This window comes from Mesoplodon bidens (assembly GCF_964165515.1).
Source record: "Mesoplodon bidens genome assembly, chromosome: 1".
NCBI classification, from domain to species: Eukaryota; Metazoa; Chordata; class Mammalia; order Artiodactyla; family Ziphiidae; genus Mesoplodon; species Mesoplodon bidens.
This window is the reverse complement of record NC_138176.1, coordinates 111,861,105-111,879,219: the sequence shown is the minus strand read 5'-3', so window position 1 is coordinate 111,879,219 and position 18,115 is coordinate 111,861,105. Positions and strand designations below refer to the sequence as shown.

Here is an 18,115-nt window from a genome sequence, read left to right as displayed (position 1 = left end):
GACAGCTATAATTTGCCTGTTTGAAAATTAAAGAACTTTAAAGAACCACCTGGTATTTGAAATGAGGAGTTCGAATTTGGTAGGCAAGACATCTATCCAATTACTCCTGCTAGAAATTTGAAACTTTTCTTGATATTGTGTTCTCCCTGACCCTCCATATCCAGTCAAACACAAAATATCTTGTAAAACTCTGTTATGTATTCTTCTTAGAGTTATAGTTGAGAAATTTATATTCTAGGTTCTGGAATCAGCAAACTCCAGATGTGAATGAATCCCAGCTTATCACTTACTAGCCATATGAATTTGGGGAAAGTAACTTAATCTCTTTTAAGTCACAGCACCTTCACTGACAAAATGGAAAACATAATTATTCCTATTTCATAGGACAGTTAGGAAAAATTAAATACAAATAAATACAGAAAATACTTAAGTACAGGGCTCAGGACATAATAAATGCTCAACGCACATTAGTGATGCTTTCTGTGCTCTCCATTTCCGCTGCCACCATCATTTCATGCTGAGGCTGTTACAATCCCTTGATCGATCTTTCAGCATCTCTGTTTGGCCCCTCTGGTCTACCTCACAGCAGGCAGATGTCTTTTTTAAAATGCATGGCTGACTATCATTCCCCTGATTAAAATTCCTCAAAGGCTTTTCATCATTCTTAAAGTTACAGGTCAAAAGCCTAACATCCTCTCCAGTCCCCTGCAAATCAGGCTCCGTGTGTCACCCTAGCCTCACTGTGCCCTGCTTTCCCATCACTCGCCGTGGTCTACACCAGGGCTCAGCAAACTTTTCCTAAGCAGTGCCACACAGTAAATATTTTAGTTTCTATGAGCCATATGGTCTGATGGAGCGAGAAAGCACTCCCACAAACACATAAATGCGTGTGTTCTAATGTGACTCTATTATGGACGCTGCAGTTTACCTTTCCTGCAATGTTCATGTGTCAGAAAATCGTTTTTTCTAGTATTTAAATGTTCTTAGCTTGTGAGCTATACAAAACAGGCGGGAGGCTGGATTTGGCCCAGGGGGCAGAGTCAAGCCACACTGGTCTTTTTTCAATTCCTGGAAGAAACCCAAGTTTCTTCGCAGGTGTTCCCTGCCTGTTCCCGTCGTGTTCGGTAAATTCCTACTTCGAGTCTCCATTTAAATGTTTCTTTGTGAGGAAGCTGTCTGTGATCTCCTTAGACCAGGAGACATCTCTCTACTAATCACTGTCATATGACTTTTCCTTCACAGTAGTTAATAATTATAGCAAAAAAATAAGCATTTGTTTAATTATTAGCTTAAGGCTGCCCCCAATACAATGTAAGCTCTCTATGTTGGGGGGAAGGAGTCAGCTGCCATCACTGTGACCACCCCCAAATGTGCACAGGAAAGGTGCGTAGCAAATCTTTGCTAAATCAATGTCTTCTCTGTTTAAGATTAAAAGTAACATATATGCGTTAGTATACGGTATTTGTTTTTCTCTTTCTGACTTACTTCACTCTGTATGACAGACTCTAGGTCCATCCACATCTCTACAAATCTCTGCAAATGACCCAATTTTGTTCCTTTTTATGGCTGAGTAATATTCCATTGTATATATCTGTGCCACATCTTCTTTATCCATTCCTCCATTGAGAGACGCTTAGGTTGTTTCCATGTCCTGGCTATTGTAAATAGTGCTGTGAACATTGGGGTGCATGTGTCTTTTTGAATTACGGTTTTCTCTGGGTATATGCCCATATATGTGGAATCTAAAAAAATGGTATAGGTGATCTTATTTGAAAAGCAGAAATAGAGACACAGACATAGAAAACAAATGTATGGATACCAAGGGGGGAGGGGTGGGATGAATTGAGAGATGGGGATTGACAATATATACACTACTGATACTATGTATAAAATAGATAACTAATGAGAACCTACTGTATAGCACAGGGAACTCTATTCAATGCTCTGCGGTGACCTAAATGGAAGGAAATCCAAAAAAGAGGGGATATATGTATGCGTATAGCTGATTCACTTTGCTGTACAGTAGAAACTAACACAACATTGTAAAGCAGCTATACTCCAATTAAAAAAAAAGATTACAAGTAACACAGGGGCAGAGATCATGTTGTGAAGACAAAGCGAATGGAAATGACGTGCCAGATGGGAGGCTTTGTCCATCTACCATCTATGTGAGCAAGAAAGACTTGACTGGGCAGAGCAGTTAAGGAAAGGAAAGAATGGATGCAAGAAAGCAGTTCATCAGGGCAGATGACTAACTGAACTGGGGGGAGGGGAAGTAGGTAGGAAAAGATATTCTTATCCAAAGATATGAAACAATTTAGACTAAAGTGCGTTATAAAGGTTCAACTAGCCCTGTGGTTTGTCCGCACGCTATGGATGGGCCTCCAGCCCAGAGCAGAAGGCAGGCTGCTCTTGCAGGCCTCAGCACTAGAGCACAGAATCAGCCCACGGCATCTGAATGGCAAACCATGGGGAACAAATGATGGGAGAAGAGATGCCAGGCACAGGTCAGGGAAACAGCATGGAAGGTTTTAAGGCCAAGGGCGAGTTACAAAGGCACAAGACTGGACTTCAACAATCCCTAAGATTTGGACTGTTTCTGGTCTTCTGAAAAAATCTAAATACTTTCACTCAGGGGAAAAAAGGTGCTCTGTGCTTTAAACATAAATAAAATATTCTTAATGATAAACATCCTTGTCCCTATGAAATGGGGAAAGGTTGATTCTGTCCTAGTTACACATTTAGGAAAACTTGGGCTGAACTGTTAAGGGGCCCTGGCCAATGTCCAGCTTTTCTCTGGACTGCTTGCTAGATGTGTTCTCAAGGTATCTGCTCATGGCAGGTTATCGTGTAGGCCACAGGCTTTTGAGTAAACCTGTACTTGTATTTCCCCTGGCAATATTTATGTTTCATTAAGGACACTGACACGGCTCAGTGGGAATCATCATATTTACAGTAGAAGTTGCAGTATTCTTTGAAGAGTCCTGGTGGAGCTTTTGCCTTCTCTCCCTATGGGCGTACACACACTCACACACACTCATGCATGCCAGGCAGGACTCTGGCACTTCTGAAATAGCTGAAGTGAGAATAGCACGGCTTTAGAGACACGCCGACTTCTGAGAGCTTCAAAACCGCTTTGACCTGTTTTGTATGTTCTAAAAACACCACTTTGGTTCAGAATAAACATAATACAGCAGGAGTGATACAAAGTGGTAACAATATAAAAATATCTGCCATGATCATTCTTTTTCGTTCTACAAATTCCAAGAATGCACAAAATATAATTTACAAACTCTTAGATTATGCTGTCTCGTTTTATAAGCATTTATCTTCCTTATTCACTAGCTATGCAGGATTGCCAGCAGGAATAATTACATTTGAGTTTTCTGGCAGTAAGTCACCATAGCTATAAATAGCCATAAGATTCAAAGCTACCATCAGTGATTCTGAAGAACAAAATTAAAATAATTAGATAATTATTCACATTTAATATCAAATTTTTGAAAGATCCACAGGCATAAATATTAAGAACCAGTTTGTAGGAGTCTCAAATATGTTTCTGAGAAATTCTTTAAGCTAGTTACACATGGAGAAAACCCTGCAAAAGGGGTTCAAGTAATTTGGCATGCTGAAAGGAAAGTATCACCACCCTTCAATCTATCACCTATCAGCCGTTTCTTCCTTAAAAATGTACCATTAAATAGTACTAAAATCTGGTACCTCAAAGAATTTTCTAACAGATGATAATATCAGAATCAGCTAACTCCCATGAACTTAATAAGGTACAAATAATTGCTTTCTCTACTGAGCAAGATTCCTGAAGGAGAAAAATAATTATCTTTATAGTTAGCATTCTTTTGTTTGGATTTTTGGATGTGTGTCCTACTTTGGGATGTTGGGCAAGTAACCCGTGGGTGTGTATGTGTGTGTATGTGTGTGTGTGGAGAGGGGAGTGTAGAGCTGGGGGATTCGAATGAGAAAACTAGTTTCCCTAACGGTACCAGTGTCACAACAATGTAGCACCATCTTGTGGGCAGAAGAGGTAAATGCCATCCTAAATTATAGAAGCTACATTTCATTCCTTCAAAATGGATCAGGATTAGTGGCTTTTATGGGTTATGTTTTAACTAGAATCTTTTCTTAAGTGGCACAAGGTAAAGTAATGTGTAACTAAAAGGACCCCTCTATTCTCAGAAATAGAAAAGGCAAATAGTAAAATCCAGGAATAATATAAATCTAGCAAAAATAGTAAAATATAATCAATTTGTGCTGAATAAATGCAAGGTATTAGCCAAGCAACATTTGAGAAGAAGAACCTCGGGAATCCTGAGATATTTTATTTAATCACTCTCCCATGAAGATTAAAGGATCACTGGAATGATTTCATTGTTTCCCCCAAGTTTATTTTCCATCAGTTTCTAATTAGCTCCCCCATTCAAAGCTTTACAAGGAAATCAATAAATATTAATTATGGTAACATAGTCACAATGCAGATAGAAGAATGCTGATACAGCTCAGGACTGGAGAAGAAAACTCACACTGAGTGCCTCTCTGAATTTTTCTATCGTCTATATTGAAAGCAAAAGCCTCGTCATAAAGAAAATATTTTAAATTATGTCTGACATATCAGACAGTCCAGTGAATGGTCCTTCAAGTTACACTTTGGCTAAAAGCAAATATTAGAAAAGAACCTGGAAAAGCACCTTTTTTGTTCCCAGAGAGGGCGAAGGTAAAATGAATTAAGGACCCATTGCCTGTTCTCACCTCATCAAAACACATAATCAATAATGTATACTGTGTACTCCTGGCTACTCCATTCCAGCAATTTTCTGATCAGTTGAGGACTTCTGCCATAACCTAGAAGATCACAGTATGCTGCGAGGCTTCTAGGATTTTGCAGTAAGTATTTTTACAAGACAATTTATACATACTTTATATAAAACAAAACTGTTGTTACTGTTATTTAAGTCAAATTTCCACACCATTATCAAACATCTCAGGAAAACACTAGAATCCACGAAGAGCACTCTAAGATGTAATACATATAGAGAGAGACACAGAGAGAGGTAGAAACAGATACATAGACCTTACTGCACATTCTATACAGGTGCAGCCAGCTCTCAGTTCTATCACCGTCCTTCCCTGTTAGAAAGAACTGCAAAACACAGGCAGACATCTGGTGTCCCCTTAAGCAAAGTGTAACACATAACATCAAATAACTTAATTTCGTGAACTAACCTATGTTTGCTCTTTTGTATTGTTTAGTTTCTCCTAACACATATTCCTTCTATGTTATTGTCACAATGGTTTAAAAATATTTTTAAAAGTTTCCCTAGAATTACTGGTTTGTTCTCATACCTCAACGATTTTGAACCCTCAGATGAAAGTGGGCGTGTAACCGAGGCACTAGATACACTTTGCTGAGGGTGTGAATAGCAACCTTAGTGCCCCAGATCACAGCCCCGCGATCCTTGTGGAAGCAATAACTTAGTGACAAAACCTAAGTATGTACAGATTTTAAAAGGTAATTGTAGCTAAACTGTTGTGATGACTAATGAAAAGTTGGCTTAAATTACAATTTTAAAATATACCTCTGTTCTTTAGGTTCAAAACTTTGATCTGGTTAAAAAATTAGGTACTAAGATTGTTTTAAGTTAAATGTTCAATTGGACTTTTCCCCCCCAAATAAAATGAAATCCTAACTGTTGTATAATGTTAAATACATAGATAAATAATCAGCTCTTTGCTGCTAATTGACCTTGCACTTGTACCTTTTAATTTATTCCACTTTTCTTGCTATTACGATTAGAGACAAGAAGTTTGCCATGGGTAGGGTGAAAGAAATCATTTCTTCACTGTTTTCATGTTTCTTAATTGTTTACACGTTTTGAGTAAGATCGTTCTGTGCTGGATTTTCACCATGCCCAGTGATGCTGGTTCAGTGCAATCAGCTAAAGAGAAATTAATTCTGCTTTGATTTCCAAAGGAGTAAATCAATGTCCCCACTAACAGGAGAGGATGCTTGGGGTGGGATTCGCAGCACCCAGTGGCCTGCTGTGCACTCCCTCCCTAGGCTGTTTCACCCGTGAAAACTCATTAGGGTCATTACTATGACCACAAACTGAAGCAAGAGATGAAGATCTCATTCGTTCGATGAATGAGATCCGTTAAAATCTCACTCCCCCAGTTCTGATGAAACAAAGAAGCGGGTGGGAGGGATGACCACCCGGGTCTTAGGGAACAGGGGGACAAGATCGTACCTGAAGGTAAACTGATCCGACGCCCGTCTTTGAGCTTTAGGCGGCTCCTCTTAAACTTGCCCTTCCTCTTCTTGACGTTGGGCCTCTCCTGGCTCAGCTGGAAGATGAGGATGTTGAGCTCGCGCTCCAGCACGTCGATCTCCCGCGCGGCCAGCTGCTGTTCCCGCCGCCTGAGCAGCTCCTCCTGTGACTTCTGCTGCAGGGCGGCCCGCGTCAGCTCTTCCTCCCGGGACCGCAGCTCCTGCCGCAGGGGACAGCGTCACCGTCACCTCGGGCTGCCGCGTCTCGCGTAGCTCCACCGCCCGCCCGCTGCAGGTCCCCTGGACCGCGTCCCCTGCAGCCAAGACGGGCCGCGCTGGACCTCAGCACATCAGGGGCTCGCACTCGCACAAGGCTCCCTCTGGCCCTTCTAGGGTTTTTTTGTTTCATGGTTTTGGGGGTGTTTTTTTAGGGGGGCGGGGCGGGGGGGCAGATTGGCTTATTTAATTGATGGCTCCTGTTTTATTAGGGGCCATGAGCATCATTAAGTGGCAGGTTTTGAGTCTTACCATGTGGTTTCTCAGATTTGCCCTTCTTCATGGAAGGTTCTTTATTAAGTTTTTCTTTTTTTTTTTTTTTTTTGGTACCTGGGCCTCTCACTGTTGTGGCCTCTCCCGTTGCGGAGCACAGGCTCCGGATGCGCAGGCTCAGCGGCCATGGCTCACGGGCACAGCTGCTCCGCGGCATGTGGGATCTTCCCGGACCGGGGCACGAACCCGTGTCCCCTGCATCGGCAGGCGGACTCTCAACCACTGCGCCACCAGGGAAGCCCATGGCAGGTTCTTTATGAAATTTTTACCCACCTTTTTCCAAGCCCAACTCAAAAGAAGGCAGATAAGCATCCCCTGAGGCTGAGGCACAGCGGGCTCATCCTGTGACACGGGCAGGCTGCACCTCATCCACAGGGGCGCACACAGGACACCTGGCCACAATGTCAGGTGTGAAGAGCGTCAAGCTGTGGGCCCCAGGTCCCATCTATCTGTGGCCCTTCTGGTTTTATGGCCCGAAAAGAGTCATCACACTTTGTTATCATCTCTGGCTTGTACAATCACCTGACACATAAGATGTACATCAACACACAGCGACCAAGTACCGATGTGAACGTCCCATTTAAAATGAAAGCCAAAAGGGAAAGCTTGACTAATTAAAGGATAGTTCTTCTTGTCACAAAGACTGTGGCGGTTCTGATGTCTTTCCTTAGGGTATTTAAGAATTTGCTTAGGGAATTAACACACCGTGGTGGAGAGGTTAAGGGGAAAAGCAAAGCGAACGTGGCAGGGGTCAGGTGAAGGCCCATCAGAAATGAACACGCAACATCGCTAAAATGATAAGCTGCTGGAAAATACAGTCAGTACACAGAGAACTTATCAGGATCCCACGGATGGATGGAAACTGTCACTTTATACACAGATATCATGAATTAGCTAACAAAAGTCCCTCTGTCGTGATACTGACTGATTAAAATGTAACTTCCTCTCGGTTTTGGTTTTAGAATGACTGAACTTGTAAGAAATAGAAAATCTATGAAGAATACTTTTATTCCTATTAGAGAAAATTTATTCAGTAGTAAAACTGAGAACTCTATTGTTTTTAATCTACATCTGCATTCTTATTTCATTTCTGTAAAGTGTTCCGTCCTTTACCAGAGACATAAATACTCCTTTCTGTGCTGAACTGCTTTCTCTTCTAGACTAGCCTGCCATAAATCAAGCACTCCCATAGAAAGCAAGGCATCTGCAAACTTTTAGTTCCACTGCTCCAGACAAAGTTAATCTTAGGATATCCTAATGCCAAGAACTTTGTGAGAAACTCCGCCTTCTCAGGTGGAGCTTTGGGCTGTGAGCTTTGAGAGCTATGAGTATGGTGTGAACATGTCACACTTTATTACAAGCAGGCCGCTTTCCAGAGGCCACCTCAAAAGTACTGATGTGTGAAGAAACAGTGCAAGACAGAGGCTCATGGAAGGAACGAGAGCTGGGCCACGGGACTGGAGTCATAAAGGAAAACAAACGCGGAGGGCCATCCTCCCACAGACAAATATGATAATATCAAGAAGAAAAGGAGAGCCCTAAAAATAAAGGTTCTTTATTCAGATCAAACCAATTCTGAACTTATGGTAATGCTACCAAAGTGGACCGAAATTCACCTCTGAAACATTCTTTATTTTTTCTGAACAAACTTCATAAACAAAATGGCAGGAGAAATGATTTTCTTAAGACCAACTGATATTCAAATTACTTCTGTTAATAAATATCAGCTGATTTTTATAGAGAACAGTATTTCTTCATTACATTGTGCCAGATATAAATGACTATTTATTACTTGAAAAGAAAAAAAAGAAAATGTTACCTGTTAAAAAAAATTCTGGAATCCATTATGTAACCGGTGGCTTTCTTCAACCAGTTTGTCCAAATTGGAGATTTTACTGTAGTGTATTTGGGGACAGAGGCTCATTTCCAGTCAGCTTCTAATTTCTAACTCATTACTGTCTGCCCTTTTGTTAAGATATTACTTTTCAGTCGTGTAGATAACAATCCAATTAGCTATTGTGAAATGAAATGGCATGAGGAAGAGATAAAGGCAGTAAATTCACTTAGGCTTTTTGTGCTACTGCTACAGTAATTGCATAAGAAACCATTTTAAATTCCAGGTCCCAAACCCAAATGTGAATCCCTTTGCAATGACTTTATAAATTAAAAAAAAAAAAATCACTTGCCTAAGACTTCATAAGAGAAAAAATATCATCAAAGAGAAAGCAGCCAAAGAACTCTTCCTTCTGAATGAATTTTAAAACATTCAAAAGTGTGTAAAAAAAAAAAAAAAGGCCGGGGTATTAGAAGCCCTTTGGATACTTTGAAATTATGAAGCACACAAAAACATTCTTTTGGTCGCTGAGATCACTCCTCAAGTACTACGTGTTTAATTGCTCGGCACAGGCCACTTAATAATGGAAAATCCAAATTCCTGGCAGTAGGTGTTAATCATTAACAGTGACAGGCCTTCGTACAGTGGTTCAAAGACAGGTGCACGCACCCAGTGCACAGAGACAGACACACAGAGATAAGAAGCCAGGAATCTGGGGAGGAACCGGTATCTATGGAGGCTACAGTTTACTGAATAACACAGAGCACGGCCAAGTCACTGACCATTAATTCCAAGTCTGACGCCTCCTACCTTAAGCAATCAGTGAACAAGAAAGGGAGATAGAGCACGTCTACTGTGCTTTTGACTCCATCAAAAAAGATGCAATTAGAAACCTTGGGGGGAAAAAAAGGCCTATATATTCTTTAATTGTAAATCAAAGGCTCACAAGATACCATAAATGCTGTACTTCAAAAAGCACTGCACAGAAATCACGTAAAAAGAAAAAGTAAAGATACCACTAGAACGGAAGTGAATCCAAAGAACAACAAAGAAACTACTTCTAAGACTTCAAAATGGAGAAAGAGGAGTCATCCATTGTTTTTTTTTTTTTAACATCTTTATTGGAGTATAATTGCTTTACAATGGCGTGTTAGTTTCTGCTGTATAACAAAGTGAATCAGCTATACAGATACATATGTTCCCAAGTCATTCATTCTTGAAGCATGCTTTTTTTGATTTTTACACCACATATGATAAGAATTAACTCACTGAATGTGCCTCTGTCCTACAGTTTCATAAATAACTATCAAGAATTAAAAATAAGAGTTTAAAATAATAATAGTTATTAATAACATTGCTTCCACACTTAAAATTCTGTGGTTTCAAGTTTTATCCTTCCTCCAAGTCCTCTCCCATTCCCAAATGTTTTTACTTCTGTTATTAAACATCTAATTTTAGAATTCCTGAAAACCATTTGGGGAGGTGTAGAAAAACAAAACAAAACAAAAACCAGACTCTTTCCTCTGTCATTTTTTTTTGTGTGTGTGTGGTACTTGGGCCTCTCACTGTTGTGGCCTCTCCCGTTGCGGGGCACAGGTTCCATATGCGCAGGCTCAGCGGCCATGGCTCACGGGCCCAGCCGCTCCGCGGCATGTGGGATCTTCCCGGACCGGGGCACGAACCCGTGTCCCCTGCATCGGCAGGCAGACTCTCAACCACTGCGCCACCAGGAAAGCCCTCCTCTGTCATTTTAAGTCAACGAAATGTATTAAAGTATCTAAAAAGCATATGAATAATATCACTGATAGTAATCCTTCAAAGAACTGCAGGATTTAAAAAGTAACGCGCTCAGTCCTTTTCCAGTATGACTACGGCTCAGAGCCCCGTTTCCCAAACGCCCGGGCCGGGGATGGGGAGGGCCGTGCTGCCGGAAGCCTGCCCGGCTTCCAGCAAAGCCACTGCTTCCTCTGCTGTCAGGCTAGCACTGTTAGCACCTGTGAAGTGGCACAAAGGCTCTGAGCCCCGGGGGGGCCTCACTCGTGCAAGCCCACACAACCCTGAGGGACCGAGACAGCATCTCTGTGACACTTCACTGTGGGAGGTGCTGGCAGAATGGTCTTCATCAGCAAGTGGCAGAGCCCCAAGCCCAACAAGACAGGCTGGCTGGAGCCCTCGGTCTGAACCACTTCTCTAGACTGCTGGAGATTCCGGCATTCCACTAAAGACGTAATATAACGAGGGGGCAGGGCCGGCCATAGGTTTGTAGACGTCCATACAGTCACCCCTGGGGTCTGCCTGAATTCCTGGAGGGCAGGGAGCAGAACAGCTGAAGCAGAGTCCACTGCGCTGTGGACCACCGGCTCAGCTCCAAGTGCTGGCAAGTTGTTGACTCAGAGACCAGATAGATCTTCATCCCTGGAGCATTCAGCCGAGAGGTCCTCCTACTTCTGGTTGTTCTGAAAACAACCTGAAACACAGTTCCTCCCTCACCTGCTGGAAGGTCCTTCCAGCACCGAAGACAGCCCTGCGCTCCCCGCCCCTTTCTGTGTTCACTTCTCTTCTCTGTCGGCTCAGATGTGCAGGCTCCTCTCCCGCCTTCCTGGCCGTCCACCTGGGGAAGCTCTTTAAAACATGGTGCCTATAATCAAACGTGATGCTCAGGATATGATCTGAACAGACTCAAACGGGACTGACTATTTCTTATTATATGAGCTCTATGTACTTATCAGTGGGGTCAGGGTCTAAGGTTGCATTTGCCAGTTTTGAATTTTTAAACCCACAAAATACTGAAAAATCTAAGGAAGAGAGTGAATTACCTATAAGTCTGCTATTTGAAAAATATGGCTTACCAAAAAAAAAAAGAAAGAAAAAAAGGATTTTAGCAGCTCACAGATTTCTCCCTAACCTTTATTTTTAACTTAATTAGTTAAAATTATGAAGTATTTAAAATATACTACGATTAGAGAGAATAGCAAATACCCATGCACTTACTATCAATATCTAATAGATGCGAAATTTTTACCATATCTGTTTCATGTCTGTTAAGGTCCTAGGTGCATCATATCTAATCCTATCCCCTCCCTCTTCGGATCCGCTGTCCTTAAGTTGGTTTGTATCCTTCCCCTGTCTATACTTTCAGTCTTTTTGTACATTTGAATAGTATTATTGTTTTTTTTTAAGTACTTGATCCATCCCTACCATTTTCTTTTTGTTTTTAATTAATTAACTTATTTATTTATTTATTTTGGCTGCGTTGGGTCTTCGTTGCTGCGCGTGGGCTTTCTCTAGTTGTGGCGAGCAGGGGCTACTACTCTTCGTTGTGGTGTACGGGCTTCTCATTGCGGTGGCTTCTCTTGTTGCGGAGCACAGGCTCTAGGCACGCGGGCTTCAGCAGCTGTGGCTCGTGGGATCTAGAGCGCAGGCTCAGTAGTCATGGAGCACAGGCCTAGTTGCTCCAGGGCATGTGGGATCTTCCCGAACTAGGGCTCGAACCTGTGTCCCCTACGTTGGCAGGCGGATTCTTTTTTTTTTTTTTTTGCAGTACGCGGGCCTCTCACTGCTGTGGCCTCTCCCGTTGCAGAGCACAGGCTCCGGACGCGCAGGCTCAGCGGCCATGGCTCACGGGCCCAGCCGCTCCGTGGCATGTGGGATCTTCCCGGACCGGGGCACAAACCCGTGTCCCCTGCATCGGCAGGCGGACTCTCAACCACTGCGCCACCAGGCGGATTCTTAACCACTGCGCCACCAGGGAAGTCCCTGAATAGTATTGTTTTACGTGGTTTTATAAATTTACACAATGTGATTATCCTCCTGCAACTGCTTTTTCTGCCCAGTATTATGCCTGAGACTTACTCTTGTTGAAACATACAGTTGGAGTTTATTCATCTTAAGTACTGTACAGATTTCCACTATATGAATATACAATAGTTTAGGCACCTATTCCCCTATTAATGGATATTGGGGTTGTTTCCAGGTTTTCACTATTACAAACAATACTTCAGAGTGAATAACCTTAATTTCCTTGTGCATATGTGTGAGAGTTTCTCAAGATTATATAACCAGAAGTTAAACAGCTGAGTCGTCTGCCTCTTTTATAGCATAAGATTCAAAGAAGGACTCATGGCATTTATCCACTTTTAAATTCCCTTTTCACTTAAAAATGTTCACTTAAAAATATGACAATAAAATAATTGCTAATACCTCTTACCTATTAAAATACATATTAGGAACATGTTAAGAAACTTTACTTAGGTATTTATTATTGTATTTACTGAATGTCTACCATGGGCCAAGTACTTTGTTCAGTGCTGTGGATGAACACGACCAAGAAAGAAACAGTATAGTTCCTGAACTTAACTAGCAGAAAAGGCAGACCAAGGACACATAAAGACGCAGATAATAATAAAGTATGACTCAGTGTGGGCATGATAAGGGAGGCGCAGGACACTGCGACACACTTTACGTGGTACAAGAGGATAAGGGAAGGGAGCTCTGGGAGCCTGAGAATGAAGAAGCAGCACCTGTGAGGAGGGGATAAAAGCCAGGGCGGGGTCGGAGGAAAGAATATACACAAAGGCCAAAAGTCAGGAGCCTGACGTTAAGGGAACTTGAAGGGATTCAGTCTGGCTGGAGAAAAAGTGAGGTTAAATATGGAAGGACAAGGAAGTTAATGAGGAAAAGGAATTGGCCACTGAAGTGAGGCGGGTCTGATTTGCGTTTTAGAAGGCTCACTGGTGGCGGTGAGGGGCTCAGTTAGGGGAGCGAGGCTGGAGGCAAGGCACCCGGGTAGGATGCTGCTGCAGTATTGCAGGTAATGAGTGGGGACAACAGGGGTCAGGGGAGTGAATTACCACTGAAGGTCTCTGTCACAGAGAAGACCACATCTTCAAGACCTTTGAGATTGGGTACCTAAGAGAACAGTAATCTCATTACTACACAAAGGAAGCACAAGGAGGGAAGGCAGAGGGGGAGTGAGGAGGAGGTTCTGACTTCTGTGGCCGGTTGGAAAGTGTTGCCAAGATAGTACATCAAGCCCCTTTTTAAAACCTGTCAACAAGATCCAAATCCCTAGCCTGGCAGTCAAGGACCACGCAAGGATACACAGACTGCCATATCCATCTGCGTATCCCAACGCTCCAACACTCTTCCCAGCACACGGCAGACATTTAATATGTTTGCTGGAAGGAAATTCTAACATTGAAACTCAGAAAAATTTCCCCAGGCACAAGCTCTTAAACTGTATTTTTTTTTCCAGTGAACAATTTGCCCTTTGGGGAATACCTATGACATACATTTTATTCATTCCCAATTCAGCCTGATGACAGTAGAAGTAAGCTGCTCACGGACAGCATTTGGGCATATGATATCTTGGCTTCATGCACAGAAGTATATACACTAGCTCAAGAAATGTTTATGCATATGTATTCAAACCACATTTTTTCATTCCCTCTTTTGCCCTTAGGTTGGCTATAGGCCTTCAGTATTACAGTCAATGTGAAAGTCTAGTGACATAAAGGAGAGCCATACTACATAAGTCAAGGTAATTTAACATGGGAGAAGGACTCAGCTATGTCACAATCCCATGTTTCCATGACGTACACTGGAATAAGCAAATGGACTCTTTATTTAGCAAAGCATTACTGCTTACTGAAAAAGAATTCTATTTTAGAATCACAAATATACGAGGTATAAAAGTTCCTTCCTGGACAAGTACATGGCTTTGTAAAGGTTATCAATAACCTGCAATGTTGTATCTTAGCCCAGACATTTGTTGCCAAGTACAAGAGAAGAATTTAACCTACTGAACAATTATACACCTCAGACAACCGGAATACACCTTGAGTCATCAAAATGCTCAAGTATTACAAAACTATCTTTTAAGAAATACTTAATACTTACTATGCGTGAAGGATAGTACCATGCCCTGAACTTGGGGTCTTCAGTGACTGCTGACAGTCAGTTGTCACCAGGAACTCACTTTACAACTATCTGCCTTCCAATTAGGTGTGTTTCTGCTTCTCCTACTTCACACGTAGTATGTGGTTAATATATATGCAGCTTCAGCACATTTAACATTCAGGTTTATTGTTTTTCTTCTTCTTAAAATACATAAACCAACCAGAGCTTCACTCAACATATTAAGGAATTCAAAAATTACACAATTTCCCAGCTTCTCCAACAAAGCAATGCCTTGGAGATAAAAGGGCGGGGGGAAAGGAGGAGGGACTGGCATAAAAGAAGCTTTAAAAGACCTAACTAAAAACATGAAGCCCTCATTTAAGTTCTGATTGGTACCAACCAACTGGAAGAAGACATCTTTGAGGCAAACTGTGACATTTGGGTATGGAGTATCACACTGTATCAAGGAATTACTTATTTTTTTAAGATAATAATGGCAAGAAAGATATTTTTAAAATTCCTACCAGTTAGAGATGCATATTGAAGCATTTAAAGGTAAAATGATGAGAGTCTAGGTTTTAAGTTAAAATACTGCAGTTAAAAAAATGATAATGGGAAAAAGAAATGAACAAAATGACAAAATACTGACAATTATTGCAGCTGGTTAATGCATACTAAGCGTTTAGTATGCCACTCTCTCTCCTTTTTAAAAAAATTTTTTATGTTTGAAAATTCCTCTAATTAAAGCTTGTTTGTTTTCCAATTATATGTTTTGAGTACAGTTCTGTTTCATTTTGTTTTGCCTGGAAGGAAAGAATCAACAAGTCTGAAAATATTTTAACATAATGCTGACAGTGGTTCTTGACTCAAGTTTTCCACAGTCTCCGTAAGTGTGAGCACATTATGCAATTAATATATATCACTCACCTTTTCCCTTGTTCTCAACTCATCAAACATTTGTTGAATTTCCAGCTTCCAGTCATCTTGCATGGAATGAAAAGATTCTTGAGGCATTTCAGTCATAACTGCCTTTTCAATTGCAGTCAATTGTTCAAGAATTAAGGCAAATGATGGACGAATATGAGGGTCCTGTTGCCAGCATTCTAAAATAAACAAGAATCACGGTAAGTCCATTACTCAGTGTAGTTCAGATTATCAGCCCATGTTGACTGTGTCTGCTGAAGATTTTAAACATCAATTGATAATAATTTTGAAAATTGTATTTTATACAGTGTCTGTGTCAGCAGGCTGTGTAATAATTACTATTAGACGAGGTTCTTGTATTCTGCATTATTTGACATTAGTATGTGGATGTGTGTTTTCTCTGCCTTACCATGTACCATGAACTCTGTCCACCTAAGCTGTCCTGGCCACATGACTTACAGATACACAGTTCTATAACTCAACCCAAGAAAACCACAGTCTCTAAAATGTTACAGTCACAAGAGAGGTTCTAAGAAATAGTCTAATAAGTAAGATAACTTGCTGCTTACAAAAAGAGTTACTTAACGATTTTTAAAAGATAAGATCAAAGTAGATAAGGTCATGGCAAAACCATGCCAGTTAAGACTGTAAAACATTTTTGGTCATTAGGTAGAATTAAAAATAGCACATATGGAGCCAATTCAATATTGTCTTTGAACTCTGCTAGTGTATTTGATGAAAAGTTTATTACCATTCAACTGAATTTTGTATAAATGAGTCACTATTAAAGTGGATTGTTTTTAAGTTACTTAGTTCATCAAAACTTTACCTGACATCTTAGATCAAAGACATGGTTTCTAATTCTTAAAATAGTATAATCTAAAATCGACTGAAAATTAGAATCACAGAATATATCTTTTTGGTTAAAAAAATATACAGATATTCTAATGAACAATTCCCCTCACCCCCACAGACACACAAAAACAGAGATGCCCAAATACCTTTCATGAGCTTGGCAAACGGCTCAGGGCAGGTGGAAGGAATGGGCAAAGTGAGCTTATTGACTGCCACCCCATAGGCCACAGCAAGACCGTCAATGCCACGATAGGGGACCTCTCCCGTGAGCAGTTCCCACAGCACCACTCCATAGCTGGAAAGCAGAGTTTTCATAAAGTTAAATGGGGTCTTTTCCTCTTGACACAGTTGGTGGGAGAAACGTATCAGTGCCTTCATCCAGCCCCTAATGAGAATCTTCTCTTCCAACAAAGCCCACATGGACCCTTATCCCAACATGAGGGGAGGGTTTTTCCAGTTAACTTTCCAAACACATGCAAATAGACTCCTTCCCGAAATTGGTTATGCCTTCATTACAGGAAAAGAAACTACTTAATGGATAGGAAAGCTTAGGAGCAGTACACGACTGAATTAAACAGGGTCCAGAAGCAGGACACACTTGAAGAGCAATGTGGCTGTTCTGATGTTTGTCTTTCTGTCTCATTTTTTCCACACCTATTGAGGATCTTTAGGACACTGAAGATTCCAGCCCCATATTACTCACCACAGGACTGAAATCGAATCATGCTAACTACTTTTTTTTTTTTTAAGATTTTTTGATGTGGACCATTCTTAAAGTCTTTATTGAGTTTGTTACAGTATTGCTTCTGTTTCATGTTTTGGTTTTTTGGCCTCGAGGCATGTGGGAATCTTACCTACACAACCAGGGATCGAACCCGCACCTCCTGCATTGGAAGGCCAAGTCTTAACCACTGGACCGCCAGGGAAGTCCCAGGCTAACTGTTTTAAAAGAGGTTTTTAAAATTGTTTCCTTCTGCCTCTCCCTTTATATTTAGGAGATGGGTTACTAATGTTTCCACCTAATGCCTAGTAGTAAGGGACAAAGAAATCCTGTGGGTTTTCCTGAGCCTGCTGGGAGGACGTAACAGGTCTTCTTTGTAATGGAGGAAGGTGAAGTGAAAGGAGAATAAACAAAGAACAACTGCAGCTGCCATGCTCTCCAAAGCATCAGCAGATGTGATGCAGGTTCACTGCTGCTTCAGTTTAAGGGCAAATGCAATTACATACAAGAACGAGGAAACACACAGTAAAAGGATCTCTAAGTGAACTTTTAAAATGAAGCTAAAGGACCAAATTTCAGTATACACCTATACTAGAGTCTCAGACACCCCAGTTCAAGGTCATACAGAGGAGCACAGAAATAAGCCTTGTACATCATATACATTTATTCTCTTCTACAAAACCAGTCAGAACCTTAGCTTTCCTTTACCTTCTTCAAAACACAAAGTGCACTCAAATTATCTTATCTTTTGACATAAAACATCAGTCACTCCTGACACTCACTTGACTTTAAACTAAAACACATAAGCATATAAGGAACAGTCATATTTGCTTTATTTTTAAGTTCTATTAACATAACTATTTACTTTTCTAATCTTTTAAAACTTCATTCGCTTTAAGTTAAAAAAAGAGTTTGAAATTTAAAGAAGTAACTTAATTCTCATTTAATATGCCTAAGGAAAGGCAAAACAGCTCAGAATAACACCAAAAAACCCCACATCATTTAAATTTGCTTTGGAACTGATTTCTGAGTCTCATTTGATTATCTCCCGATC

The 18,115-nt window shown here is 41.0% G+C and overlaps 1 protein-coding gene across 2 annotated transcripts in view; it reads right to left on the bottom strand.

Moving 5' to 3' along the window:
* The window catches only part of MAP3K21 (mitogen-activated protein kinase kinase kinase 21), a 51,403-nt gene that overhangs the window by 12,357 nt on the left and 20,931 nt on the right, over positions 1–18,115 (bottom strand). For both annotated transcript variants that reach the window (XM_081244574.1, XM_081244575.1), the window contains exons 3-5: positions 16,487–16,635; positions 15,489–15,664; positions 6,261–6,501 (exon numbers count right to left, since the gene is read on the bottom strand). In XM_081244574.1, the coding sequence (XP_081100700.1) occupies positions 6,261–6,501; positions 15,489–15,664; positions 16,487–16,635 (566 nt within the window). The remainder of the gene's footprint in view (positions 1–6,260; positions 6,502–15,488; positions 15,665–16,486; positions 16,636–18,115) is intronic.